The sequence below is a fragment of the Boleophthalmus pectinirostris genome, unplaced genomic scaffold (genome assembly GCF_026225935.1).
Source record: "Boleophthalmus pectinirostris isolate CB_2022bp ecotype Guang Dong unplaced genomic scaffold, ASM2622593v1 HiC_scaffold_6, whole genome shotgun sequence".
NCBI lineage: Eukaryota > Metazoa > Chordata > Actinopteri > Gobiiformes > Gobiidae > Boleophthalmus > Boleophthalmus pectinirostris.
In genome coordinates, this window is record NW_026571447.1 from 42,761,228 (window position 1) to 42,784,326 (window position 23,099).

A 23,099-nucleotide genomic window follows, 5' to 3' on the forward strand; every position below is an offset into this window, starting at 1 on the left:
TACGCGCACGCTCTGCCCCCGCTTCTTTGCGCGCGTGCGTCCCTCTTCATCCACAGGGTTTTTCACCCACGCGCACGCGCCCCTAATACAGATGTGCACGTGCGCGTGCACGAGAGGCTCAACATGAGCAATAAAAGCGCGCGCCTCAGGGTCCCCTCACTGCACCTGTCAGCACTGCACCTGTCAGCTGACAGGGGCAGGTTAAAGTCTTCAGAAGTTTGCAGTAAAAATAAAATTGTCTTTGGGGACGTGGTTTCACGTTCGGTTTCACGTTCGGTTTCACGTTCGGTTTCACGTTCGGTTTCACGTTCGGTTTCACGTTCGGTTTCACGTTGCTTCTTCTGAAGTCCAGGCTCCAGGTTCATTTTTCATCGTTCGTCTGCCAAAGGAGCTTCTGTGTTTCAGTCGTTTAGTTTGAGTTACTTTCGTCCAGCAACATCGAACCTTCATCACCGATACTGAAACATTCACCTCCGACTCTGAGACACTTTGGTTGAAAACTCTTTTAGACTTGGTGAGTTGTACAGATTATAGACTTTATATATAGACTACAAATACACACACACTATACACACACACACACACACACACTATACACACACACACACACACTGTATACACACAGAGACTATATACACACACACACACTATAGACACGTCACAAGAGGATGAACCAACACAGACGAGAGAACAACACAGGACCTCAGTCTGATGTTCATCTCCACTTAAAAACCTCAGGTCACTCGTTTGAGGACAGTGAGGTTCAGATCTGATCCAGAGAAAAGAACTGGTTTGAGAGGAGAGTGAAAGAAACTGTTTTTGTTAAGAAAGAGAATCTTTCTCTAAACAGAAACAGACTCAGACTCCATCTGTCTCCTGTTCACACGTCCAACCTCAAACCTCCAACAAAACAAACAAGAGAAGAACAGGTGGAGTCAGGTCAGGACCAGAGGTGTGGACGCTCCATTATGGACATGAACTGTTCTGTTCATTAGACCCACACCCTGTACAGGTCAACAGACCTGTATTAAACCTGGGTAAATGAATGTAGATCTATTTATATCAAAACTGCACTGACCACACTGCCCCCTATTGGCCACTTTCTAATTTGCATTATTCTGTAAATAATCACGATTAACCACCATTTTGATTTATTATTAATATGTTATTTGTATTTGTTTGTTCTTTCTCTTGTAGAGAACCACACACGTCTTTAAGCGCTCAGACATTAAAGAAACGTTCTACATTTACCTGGATGTGACTCCCTCATTTGAACTCACCTGAACGTCTAGAACTCCTGCCCCGACCCCACACCTGTAGTGATCGTTCACCACCACTCAACTTTTCACATATTACAAACCTCATTACAACATTTTTAATAAAATAAAAGTCACTTTTGTTTTTCATGAACTGTTTTTATTTGGTTTATACAAAACGAAGAAAGTAAAAACATCAAATTTAACCGACAGAATCTGAGTTTGACTTTTACACTGAAACAAGAGTTTTACAAAATTAAAAAAGTCAAAGAAAACTCTCAAAATAAATGAAACTTCTGGAGCAAAAACAGAAATGTAAATTTGGGAAAGGGTCAAAGGTTAAAGCACATTTTACGTAAACCTTTGTTTAAAGCCGACGTTTCATTGGTCCGAGCTTCAGCTCCTGTTTCTACATTCAACATTTCTACACTTTTATTTCTACTTTCTTTATCTCTAAATTTCAATTCTACTTTAAAAGCTTAAAAAAGTTTAAAATATTTTCGTTTTTATTTTGGCAGCGTTTTCTTCTTCACTGAAAATCACCACAGTGAAAGAAAACGAACAAAAGCCACGCCCCCCACAGTGCCCCTGACGCCCTGAAGGGGGCGCACTGAGCCACAAGGGGGAGCACTGAGCCACAGGGGGCGACTCTGAGCCACAGGGGGCGACTCTGAGCCACAGGGGGCGACTCTGAGCCACAGGGGGCGACTCTGAGCCACAAGGGGGCGACTCTGAGCCACAGGGGGCGACTCTGAGCCACAAGGGGGCGACTCTGAGCCACAGGGGGCGACTCTGAGCCACAAGGGGGCGACTCTGAGCCACAGGGGGCGACTCTGAGCAAAGCAGTGGAGCTTTCATCATGGTGTACTTTCACTTTCACTTTCACTTTAGTAAAGTTCATAAGTGGTTAGACCCCAGAATCTGTCACGGCCCTTTGGCTCAGAGGTCAGAGGTCAGAGGTCAGAGTCAGGGTCCTTTTCGTACCTTTGGCTAAACTGCGCTGAGAGAAAGTTTGAAATAGTAAAGAAATAGTTTCCTGTCGGTGCTGAATGTCGTCCTGATGCAAATCTGGAGATCAAGAAATCCAAACAAACCAGGACTAAACCAGGACTAAACCAGGACTAAACCAGGACTAAACCAGGACTAAACCAGGTGTGAAAATTATTAAATCTCTGGAGAAAATCGCAGAACTTGGCCAAAAATCTTTAGAATATATTTCATTTGTTTTTATGTGAAATATGACACGTTTAGCGAAAGGTCGCACTTCCCCGTCCTGAGGTCAGAGGTCAGGGGTCACAGAGGCCAGGGGTCACAGAGGTCAGGAGTCACAGAGGTCAAAGGTCACAGAGGTCAGAGGTCACTTTTAAAGACACTGGAGGTAATAACGTTGGGCACAAACTGAATCTTCTGTAACTTTTGGTCAAAGTTGTATTTGGCTCTAAATCTAAAATTCAGAAATATGAAAATACAAAATTATTTTCAGAAAAACTCTTTGGACGAAGTTCCTTTTTCTGAAAAACAACAACAACAAAATAAATGGTTTAAATCCAACAGTTTGGAGCAAAAGACCAAACGTCTTTTTACTCTTTTAAAACTTAAACTTGACAAACGTTCAGACTTTCTCGTCTTTAGTGAAATCTCCTCCCAAACCACAAACGTTTGGGTCTTTCTCTTTTTTTCTCTAAACCCTAAAGACTTTTCTGAGGCAAACATTGGTCTCACTTGTTTTGGTTCAAATCCAGCAGCTAACGGCTAACGGCTAACAGAGCGTCTTTGGAGGAGGTGAGGACACAAGGAAGGAAGGAGACAGGAGGAAGGAGACAGGATGAGGAAGGAGACAGGATGAGGAAGGAGACAGGAGGAAGGAGACAGGATGAGGAAGGAGACAGGATGAGGAAGGAGACAGGATGAGGAAGGAGACAGGAGGAAGGAGACAGGATGAGGAAGGAGACAGGATGAGGAAGGAGACAGGAGGAAGGAGACAGGATGAGGATGAGGAAGGAGACAGGATGAGGAAGGAGACAGGAGGAAGGAGACAGGATGAGGAAGGAGACAGGATGAGGAAGGTCGGCTTGATCCAAATCATTTTTTCAGATGATGTTTGACCAATAAAAATAAAATAAAATAATAATAATAATAATAATAATAAAAACTCTGAAATGGTTAAAAGTAAAAGCAGCTCTGTGTTAAAGGCACTGTTTCTATAAGGTTCTCATCTCTTGGAGCCTGAGTTAGCGCTAATGCTAATGCTAATGCTAACGCTAATGCTAACTGAACGGAAAGGCACTCGTGATAATTCTGGCTTTGATCCTTTAGTTTCACTTTATAAAGGAGAGAGGAGTTAGGAGACAAGGAGACAAGGAGAGAGGAGTTAGGAGACAAGGAGAGAGGAGTTAGGAGGTGACAGTTTCACTTTATAAATATATATATATATATATAAATATATTTCCGTTTATACTGTATAAGTAAATATGTTTAGAGTTTAATAAGATCTAAGTTTCTGTCTGTTCAGAGTTTTATAAATTTACTAAATATCAAACTTACATTTGATAAAAAACACAAAGTCAAAGTTTGAGGTCGAGAAACATCTGAAAAACGAGAGGAGCCAACAGGGGGCGCAATGAGGCGAGGAGGCAAGGACACAAGGAGGTAAGGAAGGAGGCAAGGAAGCAAGGAGGCAAGGAAGGAGGCAAGGAAGCAAGGAGGTAGGGAGGAGGCAAGGGAGTAAGGAGGTAGGGAGGAGGCAAGGGAGTAAGGAGGTAAGGAAGGAGGCAAGGGAGTAAGGAGGTAGGGAAGGAGGCAGTTTGGTGAGTGTGTTTGGTTGCGCTTGATCTGTTGGTCTCGTGTTATTGGTTGGATTGGTGGTGGGCGTGGCCAGGGCTGTGGCCGTGGTCGGGGCCGTGGTCGGGGGCGTGGCCGTGGTCGGGGGCGTGGTTGGCGTTAGGGAAGGCAGGGGGCGGGGCCGGACCTTGGACGGACACGACGAGTGGCGCCGAAGCTCCTCGCTGAAAAACAACAAAAGTAGAGTTTAAGTTTAATGAGAATCTCACAGAAAAGTGTCGTGCTCAAGAGCACAATGGCACAGCTCACCTGACTCAGCTCCAAGTTCTCCACTTTGGATCTGATCCCCGCGTCATGTTTGTGAGCGCGAGACCTGAGGAGACAAGGAGTTAGGAAACAAGGAGGAAAGGAGACAAGGAGATGAGGAGAGAGGAGTAAGGAGGTAGGACAGAGGAGGTAGAATGTAGGTGGTAGGACGCAGGCAGTAGAGGTCTGAGTGGGACTGAAAATTCAGTCATTTAGGGTTAGGGTGGGACATAAGAGGTAGGAGGTAGGACATAGGAGGTAGGAGGTAGGACATAGGAGGTGGGACATAGGAGGTAGGACATAGGAGGTAGGAGGTAGGACATAGGAGGTGGGAGGTAGGACATAGGAGGTAGGAGGTAGGACATAGGAGGTAGGAGGTAGGACATAGGAGGTAGGAGGTAGGACATAGGAGGTAGGAGGTAGGACATAGGAGGTAGGAGGTAGGACATAGGAGGTGGGAGGTAGGACATAGGAGGTAGGAGGTAGGACATAGGAGGTAGGAGGTAGGACGTACCTGTGGCGCTGCAGCAGGAGCACCAGCAGGAGGCAGCAGAGGACACAGGCCACGCCGCTGTGTAAACCAATCAGGAGAGAGGAGCGGTCGCCACGGGAACAGTCACAGCCTGGTCACATGACATCACAGAGGTCAGAGGTCACGTGTGTGTATATAGTGTGTGTTGTGTGTGTGTTGTGTGTGTTGTGTGTGTGTGTGTGTGTGTGTGTGTGTTGTGTGTGTGTGTGTGTGTGTGTGTGTGTGTTGTGTGTGTGTGTGTGTGTGTGTGTGTGTGTGTGTGTGTGTGTGTGTTGTGTGTGTTGTGTGTGTGTGTGTGTGTGTGTGTGTGTGTGTGTGTGTGTGTGTGTGTGTGTGTGTGTGTGTGTGTGTGTGTGTGTGTGTGTGTGTGTGTGTGTGTGTGTGTGTTGTGTGTTGTGTGTGTGTGTTGTGTGTGTGTGTGTTGTGTGTGTGTGTGTGTGTGTGTGTGTGTGTGTGTGTGTGTGTGTGTTGTGTGTGTGTGTGTGTGTGTGTGTGTGTGTGTGTGTGTGTGTGTGTTGTGTGTGTGTGTGTGTGTGTGTGTGTGTGTGTGTGTGTGTGTGTGTGTGTGTGTGTGTGTGTGTGTGTGTGTGTTGTGTGTGTGTGTGTGTGTGTGTGTGTGTGTGTGTGTGTGTGTGTGTGTGTGTGTGTGTGTGTGTGTGTGTGTGTGTGTGTGTGTGTTGTGTGTGTGTGTGTGTGTGTGTGTGTGTGTGTGTGTGTGTGTGTGTGTGTGTTGTGTGTATGTGTGTGTGTGTGTGTGTGTGTGTGTGTGTTGTGTGTGTGTGTTGTGTTGTGTGTTGTGTGTGTGTGTGTGTGTGTGTGTGTGTGTGTGTTGTGTGTGTGTGTGTGTGTGTGTGTGTGTGTGTGTGTGTGTGTGTGTGTGTGTGTGTTGTGTGTGTGTGTGTGTGTGTGTGTGTGTGTGTGTGTGTGTGTGTGTGTGTGTGTGTGTGTGTGTGTGTGTGTGTGTGTTGTGTGTGTGTGTGTGTGTGTGTGTGTGTGTGTGTGTGTGTGTGTGTGTGTGTGTGTGTGTGTGTGTGTGTGTGTGTGTGTGTGTGTGTGTGTGTGTGTGTGTGTGTGTGTGTGTGTTGTGTGTGTGTGTGTGTGTGTGTGTGTGTGTGTTGTGTGTGTGTGTGTGTGTGTGTGTGTGTGTGTGTGTGTGTGTGTGTGTGTGTGTGTGTGTTGTGTGTTGTGTTGTACCTTGTGTGTCGCTCAGTGAAATCATTCGTTTGTTTGAGGAACTTTCTCCGTTTCCATTAAAAGCCACAAGATCCACTTCATACAAACGTCCAGAGTCTGAGAAACACAGAGAGTAAAGTACTACAAGTACTACAAGTACTACAAGTACTACAAGTACTACAAGTACTACAAATACTACAAGTACTACAAGTACTACAAGTACTACAAGTACTACAAGTACTACAAGTACTACAAGTACTACAAGTACTACAAGTACTACAAATACTACAAGTACTACAAGTACTACAAGTACTACAAATACTACAAGTACTACAAGTACTACAAGTACTACAAGTACTACAAGTACTACAAGTACTACAAATACTACAAGTACTACAAGTACTACAAGTACTACAAGTACTACAAGTACTACAAATACTACAAGTACTACAAGTACTACAAGTACTACAAAGTACTACAAGTACTACAAGTACTACAAATACTACAAGTACTACAAGTACTACAAGTACTACAAGTACTACAAATACTACAAGTACTACAAGTACTACAAATACTACAAATACTACAAGTACTACAAGTACTACAAATACTACAATACATACTAAAGTACTACAATACTACAAATACAGTACTACAAGTACTACAAGTACTACAAATACTACAAGTACTACAAGTACTACAAATACTACAAGTACTACAAGTACTACAAGTACTACAAGTACTACAAGTACTACAAGTACTACAATACTACAAACTACAAGTACTACAAATACTACAAATACTACAAGTACTACAAATACTACAATACTATACTACAAGTACTACAAATATACAGTACTACAAGTACACAAAATAACATAAAAATAATGAATAATTTTAGAAATAAACTCGCACAAATGAAAACAGTCACACACAAAACACACAAAATGAAACACAAGCGAAATACAAACAACACACAAACAGTGCACAAATGACGCACAGACACGACACACAAACGACGCACAAATGACGCACAAACGACGCACAAACGACACACAAACGACACACAAACAGTGCACAAATGACGCACAAACGACGCACAAACAACACACAAACGACACACAAACGACACACAAACGACACACAAACAGTGCACAAATGACGCACAAACGACGCACAAACGACACACAAACGACACACAAACGACACACAAACAGTGCACAAATGACGCACAGACGACACACAAACGACACACAAACGACGCACAAATGACGCACAAACGACACACAAACGACGCACAAACGACGCACAAACGAGGCACAAACGACGCACAAACGACACACAAACGGTGCACAAACGACACACAAACGACGCACAAACGACGCACAAACGATGCACAAACGACGCACAAACGACGCACAAACGACACAAACGACACAAATGACACACAAACGACACACAAACGACGCACAAACGACACACAAACGGTGTACAAACGACACACAAACGATGCACAAACGATGCACAAACGACACACAAACGGTGCACAAACAAACACACACAAACGACACACAAACGGTGCACAAACGACGCACAAACGACACACAAACGACACACAAACGACACACAAACGACACACAAACGACGCACAAACGGTGCACAAACGACACACAAACGACACACAAACGACACACAAACGACACACAAACGACGCACAAACAACACATAAACGATGCACAAACGACACACAAACGACACACAAACGATGCACAAACGACACACAACCGATGCACAAACGACGCACAAACGGTGCACAAACGGTGCACAAACGACGCACAAATGACGCACAAACGACACACAAACGACACACAAACGATGCACAAACGACACACAAACGACGCACAAACGGTGCACAAACGACGCACAAATGACGCACAAACGACACACAAACGACACACAAACGACGCACAAACGACACATAAACGATGCACAAACGACACACAAACGGTGCACAAACGACACACAAATGACACACAAACGACACACAAACGACGCACAAACGACACACAAACGACGCACAAACGACACACAAACGACTCACAAACGGTGCACAAACGACACACAAATGACACACAAACGACACACAAACGACGCACAAACGACACACAAAAACGACACACAAACGGTGCACAAACAACACACAAACGACACACAAACAGTGCACAAACAGTGCACAAACAACACACAAACGACACACAAACGGTGCACAAACGACACACAAACGGTGCACAAACAACACACAAATGACACACAAACAGTGCACAAACGACACACAAACGACACACAAACGGTGCACAAACAACACACAAACGACACACAAACGACGCACAAACGACACACAAACGACGCACAAACGACACACAAACGGTGCACAAACGACACAGAAACGACACACAAACGATGCACAAACGACACACAAACGACACACAACCGATGCACAAACGACACACAAACGACGCACAAACGGTGCATAAACGACACACAAACAGTGCACAAACGACACACAAACGACACACAAACGGTGCACAAACGGTGCACAAACGGTGCACAAACGATGCACAAACGACGCACAAACGACGCACAAACGACGCACAAACGACGCACAAACGACGCACAAACGACGCACAAACGACGCACAAACGGTGCACAAACGGCGCACAAACGACGCACAAACGGCGCACAAACGATGTACAAACGACACACAAACGACGCACAAACGGTGCACAAACAAGACACAAACGACACACAAACGGTGCACAAACGACGCACAAACAAGACACAAACGACACACAAACGACGCACAAACGACACAGAAACAAGACACAAACGACACACAAACGACGCACAAACGGTGCACAAACGACGCACAAACAAGACACAAACGACACACAAACGACGCACAAACGACGCACAAACGACACACAAACGACACACAAACGACACACAAACGACGCACAAACGACACACAAACGACACACAAACGACACACAAACGACGCACAAACGACACACAAACGACACACAAACGACACACATATTTGTTGTGTGGTTGTGCGTTCGAGTTGGGCGAGTTCACACACGTACCCAGGTGGCAGAAGGTGTGTGTGTTGATGTGCGGCGGGAGCGTCTCCTGTCGGCTCTGCACCTGTCCGTTCTGCACCTGCCGGATCAGGACCCTGAAGCCCTGCACCTGTCCGGGTTTGGGCAGGTCCCAGTGCACCTGCATCGACGTCTGGTTCAAGACTTTAGTGAAGAACGAGGGAGACGCAGGAACTGGGACGAGAAGACGAGAAGATGAGAGGATGAGGAGACGAGAAGACGAGAAGACGAGAAGACGAGAAGACGAGAAGATGAGGAGACGAGAAGAAGACGAGAAGACGAGAAGATGAGGAGACGAGAAGATGACGAGAAGATGAGGAGACGAGAAGAAGAAGACGAGAAGATGAGGAGACGAGAAGATGAGAGGATGAGGAGACGAGAAGATGTCAAGATGAGGAGACGAGAAGATGTCAAGATGAGGAGACGAGAAGATGAGGAGACGAGAAGATGAGAGGATGAGGAGACGAGAAGATGAGGAGACGAGGAGACGAGAAGATGAGAAGACGAGAAGATGAGGAGACGAGAAGACGAGAAGATGAGGAGACGAGAAGATGAGAGGATGAGGAGACGAGAAGACGAGAAGATGAGAAGATGAGGAGACGAGAAGATGAGAGGATGAGGAGATGAGAAGACGAGAAGATGAGGAGACGAGAAGACGAGAAGATGAGAAGATGAGGAGACGAGAAGACGAGAAGATGAGAAGATGAGGAGACGAGAAGATGAGAGGATGAGGAGACGAGAAGACGAGAAGATGAGGAGACGAGAAGACGAGAAGATGAGGAGACGAGAAGATGTGAAGATGAGGAGACGAGAAGATGTGAAGACGAGGAGACGAGAAGATGAGGAGACGAGAAGATGAGAAGATGAGGAGACGAGAAGATGAGAGGATGAGGAGACGAGAAGACGAGAAGATGAGGAGACGAGAAGACGAGAAGACGAGGAGACGAGAAGATGAGAAGATGAGAAGACGAGAAGATGAGGAGACGAAGATGTGAAGATGAGGAGACGAGGAGACGAGAAGATGAGGAGACGAGAAGATGTGAAGATGAGGAGACGAGAAGATGAGGAGACGAGAAGATGAGAGGATGAGGAGACGAGAAGATGAGGAGACGAGGAGACGAGAAGATGAGGAGACGAGAAGATGAGAAGATGAGGAGACGAGAAGATGAGGAGACGAGAAGATGAGAAGATGAGGAGACGAGAAGATGTGAAGATGAGAAGACGAGAAGACGAGAAGATGTGAAGATGAGGAGACGAGAAGATGAGGAGAAGAGGAGACGAGAAGATGAGAAGATGAGGAGACGAGGAGACGAGAAGATGTGAAGATGAGGAGACGAGAAGATGAGAGGAAAGAGGAAAAGTGAAACAGAGATGAGCTTCGTTAACGCAGCTCCACAGATACGACTCGTAACTGAAAACCTCCACTCTGACACTTTAGAGATTTAAAACAGAGTTTAGAGTTTAAACGTGAGAATAAACAGAGTTTAGAGTTTAAACGTGAGAATAAACAGAGTTTAGAGTTTAAACGTGAGAATAAACAGAGTTTAGAGTTTAAACGTGAGAATAAACAGAGTTTAGAGTTTAAACGTGAGAATAAACAGAGTTTAGAGTTTAAACGTGAGAATAAACAGAGTTTAGAGTTTAAACGTGAGAGCTCTGTTGTCTCTGAGGTACATTCGAGGTACATTCGGGGTAACTGCTGCTGTCAGGCTGTTCATTCTGACCTTTGACCCCTGCCCCCCTCACCTCCTCCGAGCGTTGTTGCCTCCGTCCTGGCGGTGGCGCCGGCGCACGCCCCCAGGCCGCTGTAGCTCTGCACTCGGAGGTCGTAGGTCGTGGCGGACTCCAGGTTTTGGAGCTGATGTTTGAACTTTGACCTGGACACGGCCTCCTGCAGCTCCTCGCTCTCCGGCTCTGCACACAATGAGTCAGATGCCCTCCCAGTGTGTCAGGTCCCTCCAGTGTGTCAGGTCCCTCCCAGTGTGTCAGGTCCCTCCCAGTGTGTCAGGTCCCTCCAGTGTGTCAGGTCCCTCCAGTGTGTCAGGTGCCCCCCCAGTGTGTCAGGTCCCCCCAGTGTGTCAGGTGCCCTCCCAGTGTGTCAGGTCCCTCCAGTGTGTCAGGTCCCTCCCAGTGTGTCAGGTCCCTCCCAGTGTGTCAGGTCCCTCCAGTGTGTCAGATCCCTCCAGTGTGTCAGATCCCTCCAGTGTGTCAGGTCCCTCCCAGTGTGTCAGGTGCCCTCCCAGTGTGTCAGGTCCCTCCCAGTGTGTCAGGTCCCTCCCAGTGTGTCAGGTCCTTCCAGTGTGTCAGGTCCCTCCCAGTGTGTCAGGTCCCTCCCAGTGTGTCAGGTCCCTCCCAGTGTGTGTCAGGTGCCCTCCCAGTGTGTGTCAGGTGCCCTCCCAGTGTGTGTCAGGTCCCTCCAGTGTGTCAGGTCCCTCCCAGTGTGTCAGGTGCCCTCCCGTTCTCATACCTCCCAGCTTGCGGACGTGGATCACGTAGCCGATGATGTCGCGGGGCCCCGGGGCGGCCCCTGGTGGTGGGGGCGGGTCCCAGCTCAGTTCGATGGAAGTGGAGCTGAGGGGCGTGGCCTGTACTCCAGTGGGGCATGATGGGAGATCGGAGCCCTGAGTCAGAGCGAGCCGCGCACTCGCCTGATTCGTCCCTATTCACAAACACAAGACGCGGATCAGGCGGAGCAAAAACGCAGATGAGCTAAAGTGAATCACGTCGGTGCCGGATCCGTGCCGCTTTAAACCACAGTGACACGGATCAGGCAGAGCGCAGACACAACAGGGTGGACAGAGGTGCATTATGGGAGCTGTAGTTACCGGCGCTGTTCTCGGCGATGCACTGGTAAATGGCCTCATCTTCTGCTGTGATCCGAGTGATCGCCAGAGTCCTGAAACACGACAGAGAGTTAAAGGTTGTATGGAGGATTTTTTTTTTGTTTTTTTTGTTTCAAATTGTCAATGATAGCATTATAGAGGTGCAGTCGCCTTGTAATTATGATGACCAAAAAAAAGAGAATAAAAATTCATCAACTCTGGACGTGGTGGGGCTAAACATTTGCCAATAGATAACGACACTGCCTCGTTATCTGTGAGCTGACAGGCTGTCAGTCAAACTCCCTACGTTTCTAGCGTAACTGACCTGCCTGCGCGCAGCTGGTACGTGGTTTACGTACGACTGTCACGCAGTCCACAGACGCAAGATGCACAGACGCTGTTTACTCCACCAACGCAACAGTTCTTAGCGGCTTTTTTTGACCTATATCTTCCTCGCAGTTTGCACAAAGTTTGTTGCGATGGCGACAAGAATCCAGGAGCAGTTAGCCGCAAAAGAAAGTCCGTTTTTGAGGTGAAAGAAGAAGACAAGGGGAAAAGCAGCGAAGCCAAACTAAGGTGATTCTTGTAGATTCATTCCAGCGATGGTGCGACTGAAGCAGACGCAGGGTCTAAAGACTGAACCACTGGTCCACAAATTACTCCTGGACAGGAAACTTCTGCTTATTATGAAAACGTACTTTATTTCCAAGAGCGAGACAAACGTTTTTCAGGACACGAAAGCGATATCCTATGTCTGAAAACGTAATTTTCAAGGCAAAGAAAGAGTCCGCTTGCTGCTGCGTGTTGTAGTTAGTTCATTCGCACTGAATCTCCGCGCAACCTTCTCTGCTCCCCTTTCCTGCTCCTGTCCCCGCTGCCCGATCCACTCTTCCCCCTGATCCTCACTTCTCCGGGCACAGAATCTCCGCGCACCCGCTCCCCTCTCCTCTCTCCTCTCTCCTCTCTCTCTCCTCTCTCCCCTCTCCCTGCTCCGCTCTTCTCTCTGCTCCTCACTTCTCCGTCTTGCCTAACCAACACTGTAGTTAGTTGTTTACAAGTCATGTGCAGTTCACCGGCTGTAAACAAACCTGTTTCTGGCGTAAAGAGGAGGCGGGAGGAGGCGTTTCTACGTAGGAGCTGTAGGGGAGGAGGTGGTTTCACGCAGGAGCAACATTTGAAAAAGGACAAACAGTCGCTGGATTTCTCGTTCCTTGGAAAATCCTCTATACAACCTTTAAACCCACAACCTCAGACGACAATGAACAACACACACGGAGTTAAACCCACAACCCCAGACTGTACGACAAAAACGACTCACGAGTTGTTGTTGCTAATGCGCACATTAGCGTTAGCCTTTAGCACCCGCCCGTTTTTGAGCCAGGTGAGGGTGGGCTCAGGTTCACCTGCCGCCGTGCAGGTGAAGACCGCGCTGCCCCCTGGAGGCCGCGTCAGGGACTGAGGCCACTGAGTGAACTCTGGAGGAGCTGCAACACAACAACACAACAACAACACAAAACACACAAACGTTTACATGTGAAATAAAATGTGTTAACAGTGAACACGCACACACAAAAAACACACACACACAAACACACAAAAAACACACACACAAAAAACACACACACACAAACACACAAAAAACACACACACAAAAAACACACACACACACAAACACACAAAAAACACACACACAAAAAAAAACACACAAACACACACACACACAAAAAACACACAAACACACAAAAAACACACACACACACAAAAAACACACAAACACACAAAAAACACACAAACACACAAAAAACACACAAAACACACAAAAAACACACACACAACACAAACACACAAAAAACACACACACAAAAAACACACACACACACAAACACACAAAAAACACACACACAAAAAAAACACACAAAACACACAAAAACACACACACACACAAAAAACACACAAACACACAAAACAAACACACACACACACAAAAACACACACAAACACACAAAACAAACACACACACACACACACAAACACACAAAACACAACACACACACACAAAAACAAAACACACAAACACACAAAAAACACACACACACAAAAACACACAAAAAACACACACACACACACACAAAAACACACAAACACACAAAAAACACACACACACACACAAAAAAAAACACACAAACACACAAAAAACACACACACACACAAACACACAAAAAACACACACACACACACACAAACACACACAAAACACACACACACACAAAAAACACACAAACACACAAAAAACACAAACACACACACACAAACACACAAAAACACACACACACAAAAACACACAAACACACAAAAAACACACACACACAAAAAAACACACAAAACACACACACACACACAAAACACACACAAACACAAAAAACACACACACACACAAAAAACACACAAACACACAAAAAACACACACACAAAAACACAAACACACACACACAAACACACACACACAAACACACAAAAAATACACACACACAAAAAACACACAAACACACAAAAAACACACACACACACAAACACACAAAAAACACACACACACAAACACACACACACACTAACCCCCCAAAAATATTCATCATTAAATTATTTTGTTTTATTCATTATTTATTTTATTGTGTTTTATTCAAAATGTTGAAAATGACCAAACGTTTCATAATTTACAAAGTAAATCTGTTTTTGAAGAAAATCTCTTCACAAAAAAAAAAGGAACAAAAAATCTTTGAAAAATCTTTATGTTTGATGATTTTATGACAGTTTAAAAAATCGTCTCACACTGTGATAATGTTCTCCAGCAGAGGGCGCAATACGCCAGGATCTGAACCCTAACCCAGGATCATAAAAGGTCTAGACCAGGATCATAACCGGTCTCTGTGGTACCTTGGACCTGCAGTCGTCCCAGTGCGGTCCTCCTGGTCCTGGAGCCCGGGCGGTTGGCGGAGCAGACGTAGACTCCGCTGTGCTCCACACCAGCGTCTGAGATCATCAGGTTCCCAGAACCAAGAACTTGGACTCCCTCCACCCCGATGGACCTGCCGTCTGCAAGAGACCGGGGTTAGACCGGGACTGGACCAGGACTAGGCTGGGACTGGACTAGGACTAGATCAGGTCTTACCGAGTCTGGACCAGGACACGATGGGTCGGGGGTTGCCGGTAGCGACACACTCTAAAATGGCCGTCTGGTGGACTGTGATGGTCAGGTTCTGAGGTCCGGACAGGATCACGGGGTCCTGGAAAGAGCGCCGCCCAGAGACTAGACCAGACAGAGACCAGAGACCAGGTTTAGACCGGGTTTGGACCAGACAGAGACCAGAGACTGGAGTTAGATCGGGGTTAGACCGGAGTTAGACCGGGTTTAGATCAGAGATCAGAGAAAGGGGGCGGGGTCAGGTGTAAAGGGGCGTGTCTCACCTGTGACGGACAGCTGCGCCTCGTCGCTGTATCGAGTATTCGCGATGTTTGAGGCGACGCAACGAAAGAGTCCAGAGTCCGAACTCCTGACGGACGAGATCTGCAGGATCCCCACAGGCAGGAGCGTGTACCTGCCACACAACACACCCTGTCGGTCCTGTCTGTGTGAGGCGGTTTACACCTGTCGGTCCTGTCTGTTGGACAGGTGCAGTTGGCTCTTACCTGGGGTCCCCTGTCGGCAGCACCTGTCGGTTGCGTTGCCAGGTGATGTTGGCCTCGGGGACTCCGTTCACCTGACAGCTGAGACGTGCCACGCCCCCTTCAGGCGCCACCAGGGACTGAGGCTGCGACGAAAACTTCGGCAAAGCTGAAAAAAATCCAAACAAATCAAATAAAAACAAATCTGCAGCCGAACCAGAGCGAACCAGAGGGGGGCAGCAGTGACCACAGCGGGACAGTAGCAGTGGTAGTATTTGCAGTAGTAGTAGCAGTAGTAGTAGCAGTACTCACAGGCCAGTCGTACTCTGGCGCGGCGGCTCACCAGCGCCAGCCCGTGGCGGTTGGTGGCGGCGCACTCGTACTCGCCGGCGTCTGTTTCGTTGTCATGGCGACGTTTGGAGAACTTCCTGATGAGCAGCGTGCCGTTAGCGAGGACACTAACCCTGTCGTCCGTCTCCACGGCGACGCCGTTACGTCGCCAGGTGACGCCGATTGGCCCCTCCCCCTCGGCCTCACAGTCCAATAAGAGCGGCCGGTCTCTCACCGCGATGACATCACTGGGCTCTTTCAGGAAGCGCAACTCTGAAGCTCCGCCCACGGAAACTAAAACACAAACGGGTCAAATATTCAGTTTATATTTATTATAATATATTTATATTATATTATATGTATTATATTTATACTATATTTATTATATTTATATTATTTTATATTTATTTATATTATATTTATATTATATTATATTTGTATTTATTTATATAGTATATCTATAGTATGTTTATATATATTTATTATTTATATATATTTATTTACAGTACTACAGTACTATACAGTACTACAATACTACAGTAGTACAGTACTATACAGTACTACAGTACTACTACTGGAGGAAGAGAGAAGGACATAATAAACACTGTAAAAGAGGAGAAGCAGTGAACGAGGTGCAGGACTAAACATGACAAGATGGTGGTCCTGGTTTAGACCTGATTTAGTCCTGGTTTAGTCCTGGTTTAGACCTGATTTAGTCCTGGTTTAGTCCTGGTTTAGACCTGATTTAGTCCTGGTTTAGTCCTGGTTTAGTCCTGGTTTAGACCTGATTTAGTCCTAATTTAGTCCTGATTTAGTCCTGGTTTAGTCCTGGTTTAGACCTGATTTAGTCCTGGTTTAGTCCTGGTTTTGTTGCAGGTTTGATTTCTGTCTCACTGTGCTCATGTAGATACATGTAAGAGATGGAGTTTCAACCAGGACTAAACCAGATCTAAACCAGGACTAAACCAGATCTAAACCAGGACTAAACCAGGACTAAACCAGATCTAAACCAGAACTAAACCAGGACTAAACCAGGACTAAACCAGGTCTAAACCAGATCTAAATCATGACGAAACCAGGACTAGACCAGGTCTTGGAGGAGATGGCAGAGAATCTTTAGTTTCAGATTCCCATGATGCTCTGTGTTCTGTCCGTATGTGCCGACTGAGGGGGCGGAGCTGTACACGCGCGTAGCCCCGCCCCCTCAGGCTGCAGGGTCACAGTGAGGGGGTGGGGTCAGAGGTCACTCTATTCAGATGATAATAAACGTCAGAGTCATAAAAGAGTCTGAGTTTAATTCACAAGAGGCACTTCAGCTCGAGTTCCCACACTTCAGCCTGTCTGCTCCTGTCTGCTCCTGTCTGCTCCTGTCTGCTCCTGCCTGCTCCTGTCTGCTCCTGCCTGCTCCTGTCTGCTCCTGCCTGCTCCTGTCTGCTCCTGCCTGCTCCTGTCTGCTCCTGTCTGCTCCTGCCTGCTCCTGTCTGCTCCTGTCTGCTCCTGCCTGCTCCTGTCTGCTCCTGCCTGCTCCTGTCTGCTCCTGCCTGCTCCTGTCTGCTCCTGTCTGCTCCTGTCTGCTCCTGCTGCTGCTGCCTGTCTGCTGCTCTGTCTGCTCCTGTCTGCTCCTGTCTGCTCCTGCCCTGCCTGCTCCTGTCTGCTCCTGTCTGCTCCTGCCTGCTCCTGTCTCCACATTTTTAACACTTATGCACATTTAGCATAAGTTCTTCTCTCACCTCGTGATGTCATCATGTGGTGTGTTTTTAAACCTTCACTAGAATCATCTGGATCTGTTCAGTCTCCACTGAACTAAAGGAACAGGAGCTGTTCACTTGATGACATCACAAGGGGGAACAGAGAGTTTGGAGCACACACACACACACACACACACACCCCACCACACACACACACACACCCCGACACACACACACACACACACACACACACACACACACACCCCACCACACACACACACACCCCACCACACACACACACACACACACACACACACACACACACACACACACACACACACACACACCACACACACACACACACACACACACACACACCACACACACACACACACACACCCCGACACACATATGTTGTTTCCATCCCATAATACCTCCTCCTCCTCCTCCTCCTCTTCTGGGGTCACACTGGGTCTAATCACTGATCCTCATTAGGACTCACAAAGACCAGCTGGTCCTGGTCTAGTCCAAGTCTGGACTTCATCTGTCTCTATGTCAAGTTCAGGTTCAACATCCCATGACCAGGGTTAGGGTTCAGACTGAACCAGGACTGAACCAGGACTGAACCAGGTCTGAACCAGGACTGAACCAGGACTGAACCAGGTTTAACTAACCCTAACCCTAAGTAGTAGTGGTAGTAGTAGTAGTAGTAGTACTTGTAGCAGAGTAGTAGTAGTTTATTTCCTTCATTCACGTACTTAACAAACTGTTACAAACATTTCACATGAAACTGTGACCAAACGAGTTTGGGCTGAAGTGAAATCACCTCTGAATATTTGAGCTGTTTACAAAAGATGACGAAGAACACAACTGTGAGCAAACAACAACTAACCCCAAACCCCCAAACCCCCTAAACCCTAAACCCTAAACCCCTAAACCCCTAAACCCCCTAAACCCTAAACCCTAAACCCCTAAACCCTAAACCCCTAAACCCCTAAACCCTAAACCTAAACCCTAAACCCTAAACCCTAAACCCCTAAACCCCTAAACCCTAAACCCTAAACCCCTAAACCCCTAAACCCCTAAACCCTAAACCCCTAAACCCTAAACCCTAAACCCTAAACCCCTAAACCCCCAAACCCCTAAACCCTAAACCCCCTAAACCCTAAACCCCTAAACCCTAAACCCCTAAACCCTAAACCCCCTAAACCCTAAACCCTAAACCCCTAAACCCTAAACCCCTAAACCCCTAAACCCTAAACCCCTAAACCCTAAACCCCTAAACCCCTAAACCCCTAAACCCTAAACCCTAAACCCTAAACCCTAAACCCCTAAACCCTAAACCCTAAACCCTAACAACATGGACAGAACGGAGAAAAATCTACACAATAATAATAATCTCGGTCATCGTGAGTTCAGTACAGTGTTTCTTTTGAATGAACTCTATTCCACTTCCTACACCTGAGAAAAGAAAAAATACTTTTCCTTCAAAATCATCCACATTTCTCCTCCACTCACCTGCTTCTGTCGCCTGCACGATTTACACGATCATCTTATTGTTTGTCAGTGTAGTAAGAATATGTCGTTAAATGGTTCTAGCGCTCTGTACTTGTTTATAGAATTAAATTTATACATTTTTAAAAATGCCTTTATTGATGTCAGTGCTTTTAAGAGTCATCCAGACTCGTCCACAGATCTGCTCCTCTAACTGATAAACATCTACTTTTAGTGTTGGTCTTGACCTTTTTATATTTACTCCAGTTCCTTTCAGATTATAACGAGTCTCTGGGTTTGAATCTGAATACAGTCAGGAACATGTGACATGTGATTATGAACCTTACACATAACAGAGGCTGTGTTTAGGTCAACTCTGTTCTGTAACTTGTAAACACTGAGTTTTTGGAGCAGAACAATCGACACAGTTTACGATTCTTATGGCTTTTTTCTGGAGTATAAAGATGGTTGAATAGTTGTTTTGTAATTGTTCCCCTAAATGTCTAAACAATCATTTAAATGTGGCAAAATTAGAGAGTTATGTAACAGACAGAGTGAGCTTTGATTCATGGTTGTTTTGATTTTACACATTATATCCATAATTTTAGATATTTTTGTCTTAGGTCGTATAAGCTTTTCGTCTCTGTTAATACCCAAAACGTTGTATTACTTTTCTTTTATATTTCCAACTGTGTCATTTTTATTTTAGTTACATTTTCAATTATCCTGTTACCAAAGATTCTAGATTTAGTTTGACTGAAATTCACTGATAATTTGTTGTAATTAAACCATTTCTTTAGCGTTAGGGTTAACGTAACCCTAACCCGAACCTTCTTTAGTAAGTTCTTTTTTCAACTATGTCCTGCTCTAAATTCTGTCCAGAGAAGATAAGATTATATTTATTAAGAATATTATCCAGCCTAACAGTATGTCATTTTTCTAGTATTTTTGAAAATTGTGACAATATAGAAATGGGTCTATAATTGGTAAATTGGTGTTGAGCTCCACTTTTAAAGACGGGTGTTACTTTTGCCATTTTAATTTTTGGTTATAGATGTGTGTGAACGGTGCAGCAATAACAATTTATGATATTTTTTACCAACACCCTGTCGATATTAAAACAGTCTCACAGATTTGATTATTTCATTTTCGTTCACAATTCTAACAAAGAATGATTGACATTTGATTTGATATTGTTAATTCTATTCCATTTAAATCTGATGGTTGAAAAATTTCATTTGCAAAGGTCGGTCCAACCTCGACAAAGAAATTATTAAAAGCATTTGCCATTTTCTTATTTTTAATTATAATTAGTTCATTTTCACAAAATAGTTTTGAAAATCATTTTTACTGCCCTCTTTACTTATACTATTTAACATTTTCCAAGTACCTTGGATATTATTTTTATGCTGTTCCAATAATTTGTGAAAGTAATATCATTATACTTATGAATTTATTTTTTATAGGTTTTATATCTTTGTTCTGCTTCTTTGGATCTATGTTTTATAAATATGATTTTCCTTTTGCATTGGCTCTGCCTTTTGTTATCCACGGTTTCTGTTGGTTGGTTATGTTTCTGGTGGGCAGAGTTTTTGGTGGACAGAGTTTTTGGTGGACAGAGTTTTTGGTGGACAGAGTTTTTGGTGGACAGAGTTTTTGGTGGACAGAGTTTTGGTGGACAGAGTTTTTGGTGGACAGAGTTTTTGGTGGACAGAGTTTTTGGTGGACAGAGTTTTTGGTGGACAGAGTTTTTGGTGGACAGAGTTTTTGGTGGACAGAGTTTTGGTGGACAGAGTTTTTGGTGGACAGAGTTTTTGGTGAGCTGAGTTTTTGGTGGACAGAGTTTTTGGTGGGCAGATTTTTTGGTGGACAGAGTTTTTGGTGGGCAGAGTTTTTGGTGGACAGAGTTTTTGGTGGACAGAGTTTTTGGTGGGCAGAGTTTTTGGTGGACAGAGTTTTTGGTGGACAGAGTTTTTGGTGGGCAGAGTTTTTGGTGGACAGTTTTTGGTGAGCAGAGTTTTTGGTGGACAGAGTTTTTGGTGGACAGAGTTTTTGGTGGGCAGAGTTTTTGGTGGACAGAGTTTTTGGTGGACAGAGTTTTTGGTGGACAGAGTTTTTGGTGGGCAGAGTTTTTGGTGGACAGAGTTTTTGGTGGACAGAGTTTTTGGTGGACAGAGTTTTTGGTGGACAGAGTTTTTGGTGGACAGTTTTTGGTGGACAGAGTTTTTGGTGGACAGAGTTTTTGGTGGACAGAGATTTTGGTGAGCTGAGTTTTTGGTGGACAGTTTTTGGTGGGCAGAGTTTTTGGTGGGCAGAGTTTTTGGTGGGCAGAGTTTTTGGTGGCAGAGTTTTTGGTGGATAGAGTTTTTGGTGGGCAGAGTTTTTGGTGGGCAGAGTTTTTGGTGGGCAGAGTTTTTTGGTGGAGAGTTTTTGGTGCAGAGTTTTTGGTGGGCAGAGTTTTTTGGTGGACAGAGTTTTTGGTGGACAGAGTTTTTGGTGGGCAGAGTTTTTGGTGGGCAGAGTTTTTGGTGGGCAGAGTTTTTGGTGGGCAGAGTTTTTGGTGGGCAGAGTTTTTGGTGGGCAGAGTTTTTGATGGGCAGAGTTTTCGGTGGACAGAGTTTTCGGTGGGCAGAGTTTTTCAGAGTTTTCGGTGGGCAGAGTTTTCGGTGGACAGAGTTTTTGGTGGACAGTTTTGATCGTAAAGGTGAATTGGTGCGGTCTAAAAAGCATCGTAGGCCTTATCAGGGTCGGGAGCGGCACAGACCTCATCCCGCGTCGGATTGTATAAATGTGTTTGTAGGGCAGCTGTGGCTTCAGGGGTTCTGTGTCTGATCATCAGTGGTGTGGTTTTCTGTAAGAGCTGAGGAAAAATATTAAACACCAGAAGACGATCACTGATATCGTTCAGAAGTATCACAGCGGTTATTTGTTTCCAGCTGAGTTAGTGAACATTTTATCCATCAGGATCTTGTGTCTCTCTCGTGGTCTTGGTGATCAGTGGATATAAATTATTACTCTACATAATTGTTATAAAATCAGTTATTTTTGTATTGTTGTGGGAATTTAAAAGATTTATATTGAAATCAGTTTATATGTACCTTTTATAAATTACCAAACAAACTCTACATTTTTAGATTAAATATGTCCAAACCTGATCCTGGGCTCCTGTCCAACTCACCATGATGTTTTTTTTATTTTACAGCCTCAATTTCAGTAGTTAAACAATTTAATATTCCCTCAGCTGTGGTTGACCAGATCTAAACCAGGACTAAACAAGGACTAAACCAGGTCTGAACCAGGACTAAACCAGGACTATAAATATTTTATAATCTAAATATTATTTTTGTAACAAAGTTTATTTTTTGTTTTTTGTTTATTTTTTCATTTTTTTGTACATTATCAAAGCATAATTCTGTGTGCAAAAAGCAGAAACAGGACAGATCCACCTCACAGTTTGGAATTTGATCTTCTCATCTTCTCCAGGAGGAAAACAATGGGCATCTGTTTTACCTAAACCAGGCCTAAACTGGGTCTAAACCGGGCCTAAACCGAGTTTAAACCGGGTCTAAACCGGGTCTAAACCGGGCCTAAACCGAGTTTAAACCGGGTCTTAAACCGGGTCTAAACCGGGCTGGAGTCTCTTGGAGGAGCAGACAGACCCGAACTCCTGATGAGCTCATTTGCATATGATTTGCATAAACCCGGTGTAATCCGCTGCAGCTGGACTCTGACTCCCAGCATGCACCAGGGCAGACGAGCCTAAATGTCACAGGTCACAAAGGTCATGGGAAAAGCCCCGCCTCCTCCAGGGTCGCAAACATCTGCGCATGACAACAATACACAACACCACAATAATACACAACAACAAACGCCCTTCCTCCTCCTCCTCCTGCTCCTCC

General features: G+C 45.3%; 1 protein-coding gene across 1 annotated transcript in view; it reads right to left on the minus strand.

The window, feature by feature from the left end:
* Positions 1-4,102: 4,102 nt before the first annotated feature.
* The window catches only part of LOC110172351 (immunoglobulin superfamily DCC subclass member 3-like), a 19,499-nt gene continuing 502 nt past the window's right edge, over positions 4,103-23,099 (minus strand). The window contains exons 2-15 of the mRNA XM_055163957.1: positions 16,001-16,312; positions 15,713-15,857; positions 15,491-15,621; positions 15,195-15,332; positions 14,960-15,118; positions 13,347-13,512; positions 12,032-12,102; positions 11,674-11,865; positions 10,953-11,120; positions 9,192-9,380; positions 6,070-6,165; positions 4,858-4,966; positions 4,347-4,410; positions 4,103-4,261 (exon numbers count right to left, since the gene is read on the minus strand). Coding sequence (XP_055019932.1) covers positions 4,103-4,261; positions 4,347-4,410; positions 4,858-4,966; positions 6,070-6,165; positions 9,192-9,380; positions 10,953-11,120; positions 11,674-11,865; positions 12,032-12,102; positions 13,347-13,512; positions 14,960-15,118; positions 15,195-15,332; positions 15,491-15,621; positions 15,713-15,857; positions 16,001-16,312 — 2,099 coding nt within the window. The remainder of the gene's footprint in view (positions 4,262-4,346; positions 4,411-4,857; positions 4,967-6,069; positions 6,166-9,191; positions 9,381-10,952; positions 11,121-11,673; positions 11,866-12,031; positions 12,103-13,346; positions 13,513-14,959; positions 15,119-15,194; positions 15,333-15,490; positions 15,622-15,712; positions 15,858-16,000; positions 16,313-23,099) is intronic.